Below are 13,569 nucleotides of genomic sequence, written 5' to 3' on the forward strand. Positions count from 1 at the left end.
GAACAATGACTTTCACTTAAAATTTTTTTAAACTACCAGTAATTATAAGAAACTTTATTTACTAAAACATCCTTGCATGGATAGTTTGCTAAAAAGTGTGGACCAGTTGGTACTAAATGTATCATCATGAGGCATAATGTCATGAACTACAATGTCTGCATTTACGTGGATGTGGCTAGTGCTTCGGTCGAGATTTAACAATGATTGGGTCGAAGAAAAAGCGAAAGGAGGATTGGGTATGTGCGATTGGCCCCCTCTCGATTTGAAACCCTCGGTCACATTCATGCAAGTGTGGCCAGTGCCTTTTCAATGTCTCCTCCTCAAAGTGATCAGTTGGTTTATTTCTCAAAGTGATCAGATTGGTTCATTTCGAGTGCACTTCTGCAGAGGTGTGGGAATTGTTTCAAACGCACATGATTGTTTTGTTATGCCAATCATTACTGACCTTTTTAAAGTACTGGGCAGGTTAACAGGTGTTGCTGCTTTTGTCTTGCGAGTCTAGCACATTGCTTCAACTTTTTGCAATCCAAGGTGACTGCCGTTACAAGGCCTTAGTGATGTCTTTACAGGTAGCATGTATTCTCTGAATATACATTGTTAGAAATGTTCTGCCAGTGCAAGGGTCTTGTTGGTGCATTTATAAACAGAAAGGACCGAACGTGTAGACGCGTCTTCTACCAAGACCCTAGATCCTTGTTCTCCCAAGCTTGCCACCCGTTTCTTTTTTCAATGTGGCAGTTGCGATAAGAGGTATCAGATGTGGCACAATGTATACAACGTGCATTGCACAGGTGCCCTAATCGGGTAGAAACTGGCTCCAAAGGTTATTTATTGCTGCAACTTTCTTCTTTCTGCAACGTGGAATTAATAAACATCTTTCTGGCAATGGAAACCAGAGGACAATCATCAATGATAATAAACCCGCTCTACCAACTGAGCTAACCAGGAGTTAAATGACGGTAGAGCAAACGTGTTTTAACAGCCGCCACCAGTCTGACACCAACAAGGGTGAATGACCTGCCTTTTAGGGTTATGATGACAATGCAATTAATGCAAAGGTGCAAGCGAGTTGGTAGAGCGTTCCACTGGAAATGGAGAGGTCCCTGGTTCGATACCAGGACCAGGCAGGTTTTTTCACTCACGCACCAGTCCCGTAGTTGTGCTTGGAGATTTCTGTTTGTCCTTTGTCCCCCTCCTTCCTTCTCTAGGGATTATTACCATTATTCTCGTCCAGCTTGCTTGCACCTGTGCATTAATTTCATTATAAACAATCATTAGCTGTGCCTTTAGATTCATTACATCAACAGTTTCTCTCAGCTGTATTTACGCTGCTTCGTGGGACAAGGTACAGAGCTGAAGATGTGAACGCAGCAAGTGCGTCTCAACTGCAGTCAATTATAGAACACAAATTATGTAAACATCTCACTGTTTTCGACTAGTAATCTTGCCAGACATCTTGGGTATTCTAGAAGGTGGTCATTCTTTTGCGACTGCAGGACTTGGTCACACATGACAGATCTCGTAAGGTACAGTGTAGATCGTGGTGGAAAGAGGTTTTGACGTGCTCAGTATGTTGGAATCCTGGCTTATTTTTACTGTTCAATTTTGCCACAAGATGGCATAGTGAAGAAGTTGAACCTCATTTGGTTGATGTTACCAAAATAACTACAAATAGCTAGGCAACTGAAACTACGAAGGAGTTTATAGCTATCCAAGCTGGGCAATAGCAATTCTCATGAGGGAAGCTGACTCGCCAGCAGGCCAACAGTAGTCGCATCAGCCAGATGCAGGACAAAATTCAGAAGTATCTTCGGTACTCCAGAGAAAGAACAACAGATCCACACAGCTGTATGTAAGGGTTTTTATTCGAGTGCACTTTTTTCTTTTTTTGCTCATTTTATACAAATGTAAATTTATAAGTCTTGCAGTTTTTTTTTCGAGTTAAATAGTGAAGAGGGGAGTTAGGGATGACCGGGAGAGAACACTGTCATCGTAGTCACTGCTCTTCCGGCACAATTATTATTATTATTATGGTACACATCACATTGATTCTTCACCCAGTCGCACATTTCCTCGAAACAAAAAACTAGCAAACAAACAAAAAAAAAGAACTTTTTTTTTCAACCCTCCATTTTGGCAAGCATCTCGGCAACAGACAATCTTACACCCGCCGTTCGTAAAATGAGCAAGTTCGTTTCAATGGCAACACATCAAACACAGTCAGCCTCCTTGACAAAAGTCTTTCCAACACTCTATGAAACGTACCGAGTCGCAAGTAAAAATAAAATGAATCGCTCGTCGCTCGGTAAATTGTGTTTACCGCTAAAGTATTCACAATGTATTCACAACAGTGTACACCGGGTCGGCCTCGAAACCCAATTTTTCCGGGGCCGACTGTTGCTGTTTCTCAAAAGAGCGTACTTCCCACGAAAAAACACCCAAGGCTATGGTCCCTAAGTACATCATTGACTGCAATTACTCTTTTATACAAGCAGGAGTTGTAGTCGTCATCGCGGCTTTTCACGAGAGAGACGCAAACAAAACGAACGTGGCATTTGTTCACACGGTAGTCTAACCGTCGGGAGACTTAAAAGCCGACTGCGGTTAGCAAGCAGACATGCAAATGGTGAACAATCTTTCCGAGCCAGAATGCGCAGGGGTCGTCGGGGGTTAGTGTCCTCCGAACGCTTTTTTGAACCAATCGTTTTGTTCCCGTTTCTGGGGTCTTTCACTGCGTGGTTCCAGTGAATCCAAATATTGTCTGACAAACGTCTTGGACCGTTGGTGCCTCGCAAACGCTAAAAAGCGTGCGAGGTCCACATTCTGCACATTGAACATCCGCACGCTGAAACCGTCCCCAAGCGCCGACAGGGTAACCATAACTTGATCGTGACCGCAGAGGTTAAAATGCAGGTACCGCTCGGAGATGTCTGTCAAACAAAATGCATTCGTTAATTAGAAAAAATAAACGAGTGCAGCATACCGGAATTACGTTTCTGCCACGGAGTGCTGAGAATGGAACGTGGACCCGCCCCTTCTCTGGGACGCCTATGGCGACTTGGTCCTCTCAGACGAAAGGCATAACGCACCTGCACTTAAAATAGTAAAATCTCGAAAGAAAAAAAAAGGAAAAAAAAGTTTCTGGCAACGCACTAACGGATTTCGATAGCTGCAGCTACGTGCTCAAACGGCAATAAATTAAGCTCCACAACAAAAAACAAGGTGTCCGTTTGTGCACGTTGACCACAGGGGGGAAGACTCTAGGGTGGAGAGTTTTGCAAAGATGACTGTGCATTTTTTACCAAACTCGAACACAACAACACTTCCATCGAAGTCAACTCCTGACTGCTTTGAGCTGAAGTGCCAGAAAAAACAAAATCACGATTCGGGCTTTGCATGCAATAAAGTTATCACTCTAGGATTTAGAAGCCGTAACTATGTAGTAGGTACTGTTGCCAGATGCTGATTGACTGCATTATTGGAAGAAAACAATTTTCAATATTCTAAAGTACAAGTCAAAGTTCATGAAAGGCAGGAGTTCTCATGGTTTGAGGTGAAACAGTATTTCTTTACAATCACAATTTATCTATCAACAGTTGGTTTTAATGGAGACTGCCTGTGCACAAAAAACCAAATAAACATAAAAAAAAAAGAAATGAGAGTGATATTGAGCTTTGTCGAAGCAAAAAGCGAGCGAAAAATTGCACCGTCATCTTCCCAAACGGCCGCCCTGGCGAGCCAGAAACATAAAATGTTACGAAAGCACAGTCCGACAAACACTGCCGACAATGCCTCTCAGATTTAAAAATAAACGGTAGTAAAGATCACCGTAATCTATATGTAATACAAAAGAACAAAACAAACAAATCTCTGAGCAAAAGTTTGCCTTTATCCTTCCTGTCGATTTCCTTTTCGTCCAAACAAAAAACAAACGAAAAATCTAAAAACACAAACTCTAGAAGAAATAAAAACAGAGGCAGGCAAGACTAGCTCACGTGGGAATGTCCGCGAAGTACACGAGGTGGCAATGAGACACACAGGGTGTTCTTGCGCGCCATTCGGGCGTAAATTTGTTTTTTTTATAAATACATAGATGAACGGAGTGCATTTAAACTTTTTACAAAGGCGTCTTCAGGTGGTGCGTTTGTCGTACTAAACTTTTATGAGTCTAGGTTTAAGAAAGAAAAAAATAGGCCCAAAAATTAATTTTTTTTCTATGCATAGGGAAAAAAATGGCTCAAACGGTCCGCTTAATGCTGCCACTCAGAAATGGCACCACCCATGCTCGGATCTGCTTGGGGGGTGTTCATCGCAAAGAAGACACCTTTGTGAAACGCTTTGTGCACCCAGTTCATTGACTTCATGCAAATTTCTTTGATGCCCAAATGGTGCTCGGAAACTCCTTGTAGAATAAAAAAATAATGGTCGTCGACGCGGAAAAAACTGGCAACGGAACGGACACCAATATAAAGGGAATCGACATATATATTTTTTCTTCGTCTTGTTTTGGAATGCATGTAGCCACCGGAACAAAAACCCAAGAACCAAGCAAATATAACTTCGTTATGGCAGCTCGCAGACGGAATGCACAAAATGCACGCTCCAAAATAAACTAACTTCGTTAGTATCACTCTTTGTCGTCCATTCAGCGATGATCAGTCATTTGTTTCTGCAGTTTTCTAGTCACGCACTCGTGGCATTCCGCAGACAACCCGACAATGCAAACCCAGATGTGGCGTAAAAAATGTTGCCCCCCAAAAAATTGTAAAAAAAAAAAAAAAATTCAATCACATAATTACACATTTGCCGACGGCCCACTTAGAGTCATTTAAAGTTATATATAAACGCTTTGTGAAAGACAGTTTCGTGTAATAAGAAGTAAGATGGCCACATTTACAATACACCAACAATGAAAAAGGAAATACGATCCCAAAAGAAGATCAGACCCTCCCAGTGGAGGAGTGTATTCTGTAAAGGCGCAAAAACCTAAAATCCTGGGTTGCATTTTTTTTTTTTTTTTGTCTTTTTCCACAATGCATATGGCACCATTCGTTATAGAACACGTTGTAGAGTACGTCGAACCGGTGTAACTAGTTTATAGTTCGGAACCTGGTTTCGGTTTCGATTGTTGGATGCCGGGATATTGGGATAACGTCGCAGACTATATTTGGGCCGTGTTTCAAAATTGACTCGATTTTCCCCCAGGATAAGGGATTTGTATATTTGACATTGAAAACTTACCCGTGTCCAGCATCGCTTTATCTGCGCGTCACGTGACACGGCCCGCTGGATTATCTCGGATCTATTTGGGTAAGGTTTAGAACACAGCCTTGGGGACAGGTTAGGAGTGAAGTGGAAGCTTTTCCTACCTTTTTCCACATTAGCAGAGCGAACGCTGGAGAGGAGGTGACTTCCTTTCCCGCGTTCGCTCTGCTGAAGTGGAAAAAGGTGGGTGAAGCTTCCACTTCTCTCAACCCGACATTGACCATAGGGGGCGCGCAACTATGGTGGGGGGAGGTTCACGCAAGCTCAAAAATTGCGACACATGTGCGCTCCGCGTGTTAGAAAGAGAGCAGATGATGAAGCCTCCAACGTGCTTGTTTTTTGTACCCCGGTGGAAGCCGCCATATTGGGATTCCTGGTCTGCGCCGTCGTTCCGATATTCCGGCTCTCGTCATCAAAACCGAAATGCAGAAAGGACATGATACTATACGCGCAGCGACTTGACATCGCACACAATAATTTGCTATGCCATATGCACTGTTCGGGGAAAAAAACAAAAAGAAAACGCGGTTCACAAATTTGATGGTTTTGCTCCCTTAAAACAAAGAAATACCGACGCTAAGGAATGACGCGGCCTTCCCCGAGATGGAACAAGAACTGACGCTACTGTTCGTCGTCGATCGCTCCAACCTACCCCATCTCCAAACATGCACAGTCATGCACAGTCACACACAACCACACACACACACTGAGAATGTTCCAGTCAGTTATTTACATTATTACCTAAGGTCTCCCTAAGAACGACTCGTTGCGTGTAACTATACAAATGTTTCGTACACTTCTTTTTTTCTTTCTTTTTTTTCCTTCTCCAGCAAGGGGGAGCGACTTCACTTGCATAATATTTCTCGAAACACTTTGTTTCACCAAACAAACAAATACAGATCACGACCAGAGGGTAGGGGCTATCACGTAACATTCGAAAAGTCCACCCCACACGCACGCCTTTTTGTCGACGATGCTCGCGATCTTAACAGTATGCAAGCACTGGAGATCAGACTGCACAACGCAAAATCGACAACAAACCCGCAGGGATGTGCTTCGAGCCAAAAACCGAACAAAGAAAGACCATGCTGTTCTCGGAGTTTGCGCAACGATCGCAAGACAACACAAACACGACTTGGCAAAAAAGGGGAGGAAAGGGAAACTAAGGGGCTTCTAGAAAGCAGACGAGCGTATCATTAGCAGAAGAAACATGGGAAATGACTTAGTGGCAAAGCTAGTGTAAAGATTCGCACGATCAAAACAAGCAAAAATCGTGGCATCCCTTTTTTTCCCTCATAATGACTCACGAGTGTAGAATTGTTCGATCGAAACCAGTTTCCAGTCTCATCGAAACCAGTTTAGCATCTGCAGTGTGGCAAAAAAGAAAAAAAAAGTATTTCGAGATAAAATGCCAACGAAAAGTTGGACAATCTTGACAGTGTGCAAAACACACAAATGCATTAAAACAAAACCAAAAATATTTTTAACAGAAGGACATTTTTGTTTCTGGTGGTTTCTGGGAACCAAGTTTCAAATCGCCAACACCATCTCCGGTACTCCGCTAAGCGTACTGACAGGAATGGCACTAACTTATTTTTAAAGGAAACAACTTCTCCTTTGTCTCTGTTTTTGAAATTCAAAGAACCAAAACCGGGCATGTCAGGAGAACTAAGCGTCAGAAAAAAGAGTAAATAAAGGTAGGCAACAAGCAGGACTGCCACAGACTCCCAGACAGACAAAGCAGACGACCACAAGAATGCTGAAAGGAGGGCTTTGTGAAGCATGGAGACACATTTAAATTTTGGCAGAAGAGAAAAGCTTGAGACCAGCACAGCATAAGCAAGGCTACCCAAGCGTCCGGGCGATTCCATTTTTACCCCAACATGCGTGGCCCTCCCCCGAACTAGCAGATGACAGTTGCAGCGCTTCACGGCGTTCTATCTTAAAGGCCATCTTCGTGAAAGACCAAGACAATGTAATCCATCACCCTTTCTGGAATGTAGGAAAGTGTCCTGCCCATTCTAGGCATGTCAAAGCCTGGACCACGACTGAAACCTGGGAGCGTATCTGAAAGCTAAGGTGCAAACCCGGAAGTCACCGAAAACACAATTTGGTCTCGTCTGCTCAGCTAAAGCAACAGACGACATCCACGTGACTAGCAGATGGCACCTTTGTTACCTCATCTGTTACGTCTGTTACTTCACATCGCTACTAGAAAGACAAAGTAAGAGACGCCATGACACGTTGTCTGCCACTTTGTGCACGTCTGCAGCAAAGCCTGCTTTGACGTGTGCTGTACATAGAACCCTACGTCTATGCACAGTTGTGAACAAAAGAAGCTAGAACAGATAAAAGCTCTTCGTCGCTAGACGTACAACTAGGCGGCAGTACACTGAATATGTGTGCGAGCAGGAAATGTACACATCTCTAAGACAAACAAAGTTCCTCCTAGTGTCAGCAGGTGGCACAAACGGGCGAGATAAACACGACACATTCCAGCTTCTTCTGTCCACAACCGTTTGTCCAGCCATGGCCAGGCTAGACAGCGGCAATCTTTACGGCCTTTGCTCTCGCTTAAAAGCAATGGTAATTTTCTCTACCACATGGGAGTGCGACCATGCCACCCCTCCAAATGCTGCCCGAACCATCACGAACTGTTCCAACTACCATAAATGAAACCGTGTGCCTATGTATTTGTATGAAACAACTGCAAAGCGTCGATCGAAATACTTTTGGCTTACGATAAATGAACACTGTTTATGGAAATATGTTTTTTGAGAAGACGAAGAAGAAGAGGTGTTCTACGTAAGTCCCTGCAGGCAGGCAACCTCAAGGCCCATAGACCTAACTAGTCTGGAAACTCATCTGGTTCGAACCACGGAGCAAAGAGGCCGACACGGAGAGATTGGGGTACCTTTTTAAAACGAGTTAAAGCACTGTAGGAGGGGCGAGATCGCAGCAACCCCACACAGCAGAAGTGGGAGGGAGAAACTGCCCAAGGCCGCAAGGACAAGAAATTGTGCCTTTTCATTCTAGCCCCTACGTGGACCAGCTTGCAACGAATCGACCTAGAGCACGCAGACGCAATGGCACATTGAAACAAATTGCACTACGCTCCCAAGTTTCAGCCTCGCAAATGCTAGCTGCCACTCCCATCGTTTGAGGCTGCCAAATGGTACCACCGAGACACAACCCCCGATAAAACCTAGACGGCGCCGTCGTGCATTGGCGTCGTTTGTCAATCTCTGCCACACATGTTTGGACACCTCGCAGCCCCGAAGACTCTGTCGAGATGGTTCGACCCGTCGTGCAGTTGTCACAAAACCATCCTCGGCAAACGTTCTTCTTCATCCGGAACGTCTTGCATGCGTCGACAAAGAAGCTCACATTTTACGCTATCTATACATCACCAGAAGTACCGTGCGCGCACGATATGCACGCCCACAACGCACGAGTTAATGCCGCCGCCTCTGATCGGACGACGAAGCCTCGGTCAATTGACTCTAGAGTGGGCACAAGAACGCTATCTTGTGGTGGCTATCTTGCAAATGCAATTCAACGACGCGGTTCTGTAGAAGAAAGTTTAAAACAGACAAAAAGGATGGCACACTAGGGCATATCTTGCCACGAAAAACCAAATAAGGCGCCTACGACAATGCGATTTCGAGGGGATGTTTTGGGTTCGTGAATAGAGCTGCGGTATAATTTTTTTTTTTTTTTCACGCTATACCCGGTGACGGGGTCAGTGCAACAAAAGTTACTTCTGGTACCCATACTGTTTTACCGTATGTGCGAGCAAAGGAGAGGCTACAAGAGCGAACACAACGCTTTCGGCAAGCCTGCTACGCACATGCACTCGTAAAGTGAAAGCGTCATTCACGACAACATATTCGCACTCGTAGCATTGGCTTCACTCGCACTTGAGGGTGGTTCAGACAATTGCGACCGCGTAAGACCGAAGAGGCTAAAAACAGGTGTTAAGCCTCTTACGACCGCCTAGACCGCTGCACAGATGGTCCTAAGCAGCCTCAAGAGGCTTAAGATCCGGTTTTTTGCACCTCAGATTGTAAGCAGTTGCAAGTGTGAACCAGCCTTTACACTGTGTGCGGAGAACAAGCAGTCTGCTTCTTGGGCAGGAGTTGCGGTGATGTCAGAACGAAGCCGAGCTCCGATTGGCTTTGATTGAAAGGATAGTGGGTAGACCTCAACGCTAGACGCCTACCCACTAATTTTTTTCAATTAGCCAATAAGGGTTCGGCGTTCCGACATCATCGCAACCCTTGTGCAAAAAGCAGATAAACTTGCGCTCCATATTAACAAAACAAAAAATAGAAACCCGTTGAATTGCAGTTTTAACATGGCCCCCACGAAGTCGAAACCTCGCTCTGGACACTCCTTCGAATGACCATTGCTTCGAGACGTGAGCGGCGGCGGCAACAAAACAAAAAACGCCCATAAACAGACCAGTGGCGGCAACCCCTACAACGAGAGGAACTCCTCCTCAAGCTCCCGAATAGACGGCCTACGCCTCGCGGCGGCAGCAGCGGCTGCAGCCGCCGCGGCACGCGCCGCCAGCGGCACGGTTTCGTCCCGACTTTGCCCTTCTGCCGGGAGGTCCAGGAGCGTGTGTCCTCCCTCGTCGCTCGTGCCCGCCGCCTTGTTGGCCACCCTGGGCTGCTGCTGCAGTTCCGATGCCGTTGAACCCACCCCGACGGTAAACCTCACCCGCCCGCTCGAGGACACGAAGCACGCGTCCCCGCTTGCGCCGCTGCTCGGCGGCGTCGCGTTGGTCGGCGTGCTGCCCGCGCTGCTCGATGTCGATCTCCGCCGCCCGCCGTGTTGCTGTTGCCGCGGCGACGGCGCTGCCGGCGGCGGCGCTACGCCGAACCTCGCTTTTGGGGTTGGGCGCGGCGACCACCTTGCCGGCGAAACTTCCAGCGTCGCCGGCCTCTTCTCGTAGTCCCGGCGAGACCGCCGCGGCGAGGGTGCCACGGGTGCCGACCCCACGTACGCCCGGTCGTCGTCCTGAAACGACGGGTTGACGCTCGCGGGAGAAGGAACTTCGGGTGCAATGGTCAGCGGCACCCTCCGCTGCGGAGAGTAGTACCCTGCTGATGGGTTGTCGTAGGCGTAGGCGCCCGTCGCACCCGTGGCACGCGAGTAGCCAGGGTAGGCGGGGGGGTCCCGGTAGACGTGGGAGGGCGAAGAGTGGTACACGGTCTCGCCGCCCGTCGTGCTAGTGGCCACCCCCGATGACGGCGAGAGGTAGTCTGGAGGGGAGAGCGGCCCCGCACCCAGCGGGGAGGGCCCAATTCCCGAGCTGGCCGAACTCGCATACGCCTGGTCGCTCGAAGAGTCGTTGGAGGTGGTGGAGGCCTTGCGGGGCCGGGGCGAAAACGGCTGGTGCTGGGGGGTCAGGGGGCAGCGGCTGGGGCTGGACTCGAGGGGCAGGCAGGGGCGGCCGTGCGGGCGGCTCGGCCCATGGTAGGTGTGGTGGGAGTAGCCGCCCGACGAGCCGACGGGGAAGTCGTAGTCGGCACAGATTGGGTACGGCGGGAAGCCTGCGGGGAGAACATCCCAGCGTTGAGAGGCGATGTAGAAAGGGATTTGCGACGTAATCGTGCTAACTGTCCACGTATGCGCCGTCAAAATGCGCTTCTTTTCGTCTTCTCGCTTACAAGCTTGGCAAATAGAAGGTAGCCTGCCTGATACTGCCTCAGTTAGCCCTTGTGTCAATGCAGAGCTTACCCGCGCTGTAGCCGTTTCCTCTATCCTATCGTGCAACTTTGTATCTATCGGTTACTAACACATTGGAGGCTATCTTCAAGAGTAGATCGCAATGGGAGCTTCTGAAAAGAGGCTACACCACCGGCCTAAAAGAATTTTAGCTTTGATGCATAATCGCGAGCCTTTTGCATGCCACCAGAGTTGCTGGAGTTCTCAAGCACATAAAAAATTCTTGGAATTAACCAGTCCCGAAGGTTAAAGTGATTCAGAATTACCGAGAGTCCATTATTATATATCGGGCCACGACGTACGCACACAAAACACACACGGAATCTGCTGCAAAACCTCGCCATTAATGGCTATTGCCGTGGAAGTCACAATAGAATAAGCCGTACGCTACAAAAACACGTGGCATGAGTGCACATGTCAGGCATACATGCCAGGTCGTAGTGTGTCACACGCTCAAGGTCCCTGCCCCCCCTCACCGGAATCCCGGGCCCAGGCACTGCCGATTGGTCCAAGGGGGCCCTGGGACTCCTCCCCCGTCGTGCCCTCCTGCAGCCGTGGATGGGCCCTGGTCTGGGCCAGCCGCACATCGAAGCCCGCCCCGACCCCGGCCAGCAGTGCGCTGGCATTGAACAGCAGCAGCTCCGTGATCCGGCGCACAGAGGGGCTCGACGACTTGCGGCCCCCCGACGCCTGCTCCGAGCCGCCATACCCTGCCGAGCACACGGGCACCGAGATGAGGAAGCGACCCTTCCTTTGAAACAGAGTCCATCGTCTCTTTTAAAGCCCCTTTTGCACATACACCACAGCACTATAAAGGCCTGTTCACATATATACCACAGTACTACCTCAGGAGTGTAAAAGCCTGTTCACACCTCCATCAAAGCACTACCTCAGCACTATAAAGACCTGTTCACACCTACACCACAGCCTCATCACTATAAAGCACTGTTCACACTTACATTACAGCACTAACTCAGTGCTATAAAGGCCCATTCACACATTTGCCAGTGCCACCTCAGTGCGAAAAAGGTCTGTTCACATCTACATTACAGCACTATAAGGACCCGCTCATGCCTACACTACAGCACTACAAAGGTTTGTTCACACCTACATTGCAGCTCTACCTCAGCACCATAAAGGCCTGTTCACGCCTATACCAGAGCACTAACTCAGTGCAAGAAAGGCATGTTCACATATTTGTCACAGTGCTACCTCAGCACTATAAAGGCCTGTTCACGCCTACACTGCACTGCTACCTCAGCACTATAAAGGCCTGTTCACATATATACCACAGTACTGCCTCAGCAATGTAAAAGCCTGTTCACACCTATATCACAGCCCTACCTCAGCACTATAAAGGCCAATTCACACTTTCACTACAGCCTCAGAACTATAAAGGACTGTTCACACCTACACCACAGAACTAACTCAGTGCTACCTCAACAATAGAATGGCCTATATTAGAGTAAAGGCCTGCTCATACCTAACGTACAGCACTGACTCAGCACTATGAAAGCCTGTTCACACCTATACCACGGCACTGACTCAGCCCTATAAAGGCCTGTTCACACCTAAAATGCTGCAATAACTCAGTGCTGTAAAAGCCTGTTCATACCTGATTCACAGCACTACCTTAACACTACATAAGCTCGTTCACACTTATATTACAGCACTCACTCGGTGCTATTCACGACTCCAGCAAAACGAACGGCACCTAGCGGAAAAACACTGAACTGGCCGGAACAGGTCCTTTTCGCGATTTCTGCTCGTCTCTTCTGGCTTTCGTGTTTCCATGTTGTCGGTGGTTTGCGCGACAGAACAGTTCTACCGGTGACTATGTCGTAACCGTAGCATCGTCTTGTGACCTGCTCTGCACGCGACGTATGTAACCGCGTGAGTCAGACATTCTGCTTTTATCAACGTTCATCAGCACCGTGGAAGGACCGTGGGCAGTCCTTTCCTCGTTTCCTCGAAGAAAGTCAAGCCTCTGGAAGTTCGCTCACCCCACATGGCCGCAGGTTCGAAACGTGCAAGATAAAACACGGGGGAACGAATTTTGAGTCCAATGCTTACTTGCTGGTGCCCCAACGTTGTGCCTTGAGCTGGCACAAGGCACGGCACGAGCTGGATTCGACCGCCATATTTGGCCAATAGTGGCGTCCCCTATAGGTCGCTGGAGTCGCAAATAAAGGCCTGTTCACACATTTGCCAGTGCTACCTCAGCACGAGAAAGGCCTGTTCATACCTACATAACAGCACTATAAAGGCTTGCTCATACCTACACTACAGCACAACTTCAGCACTACAAAGGTCTGTTCACACCTACACTCCAGCACTTTCTAAGCACAATAAAGGCCTGTTCACACCTGCACCACAGCACTAACTCAGTGCTATAAAGGCCTGTTCACACATTTGCCACGTGCTATCTCAGCACTATAGAGGCCTGTTCACACCTATGCCACAGCACTACCTCAGCACTATAAAGGCCTGCTCACACCCACACTACAGCACCACCTCTGCACTACAAAGGCCTGTTCACAACTACAACACAGCACCCAGTGCTATAAA

General features: G+C 47.8%; 1 protein-coding gene across 1 annotated transcript in view; it reads right to left on the reverse strand.

Moving 5' to 3' along the window:
- Positions 1-1,847: 1,847 nt before the first annotated feature.
- Positions 1,848-13,569, reverse strand: part of LOC8050812 (mitogen-activated protein kinase kinase kinase 11) — a 48,202-nt gene continuing 36,480 nt past the window's right edge. Inside the window, exons 8-9 of the mRNA XM_029992398.3 lie at positions 11,478-11,711; positions 1,848-10,826 (exon numbers count right to left, since the gene is read on the reverse strand). Of these exons, the coding sequence (XP_029848258.2) occupies positions 9,745-10,826; positions 11,478-11,711 (1,316 nt within the window). The 3' untranslated portion in view covers positions 1,848-9,744. The remainder of the gene's footprint in view (positions 10,827-11,477; positions 11,712-13,569) is intronic.

Source organism: Ixodes scapularis, unplaced genomic scaffold (genome assembly GCF_016920785.2).
Source record: "Ixodes scapularis isolate PalLabHiFi unplaced genomic scaffold, ASM1692078v2 PGA_scaffold4__175_contigs__length_147842914, whole genome shotgun sequence".
Classification (NCBI taxonomy): domain Eukaryota; kingdom Metazoa; phylum Arthropoda; class Arachnida; order Ixodida; family Ixodidae; genus Ixodes; species Ixodes scapularis.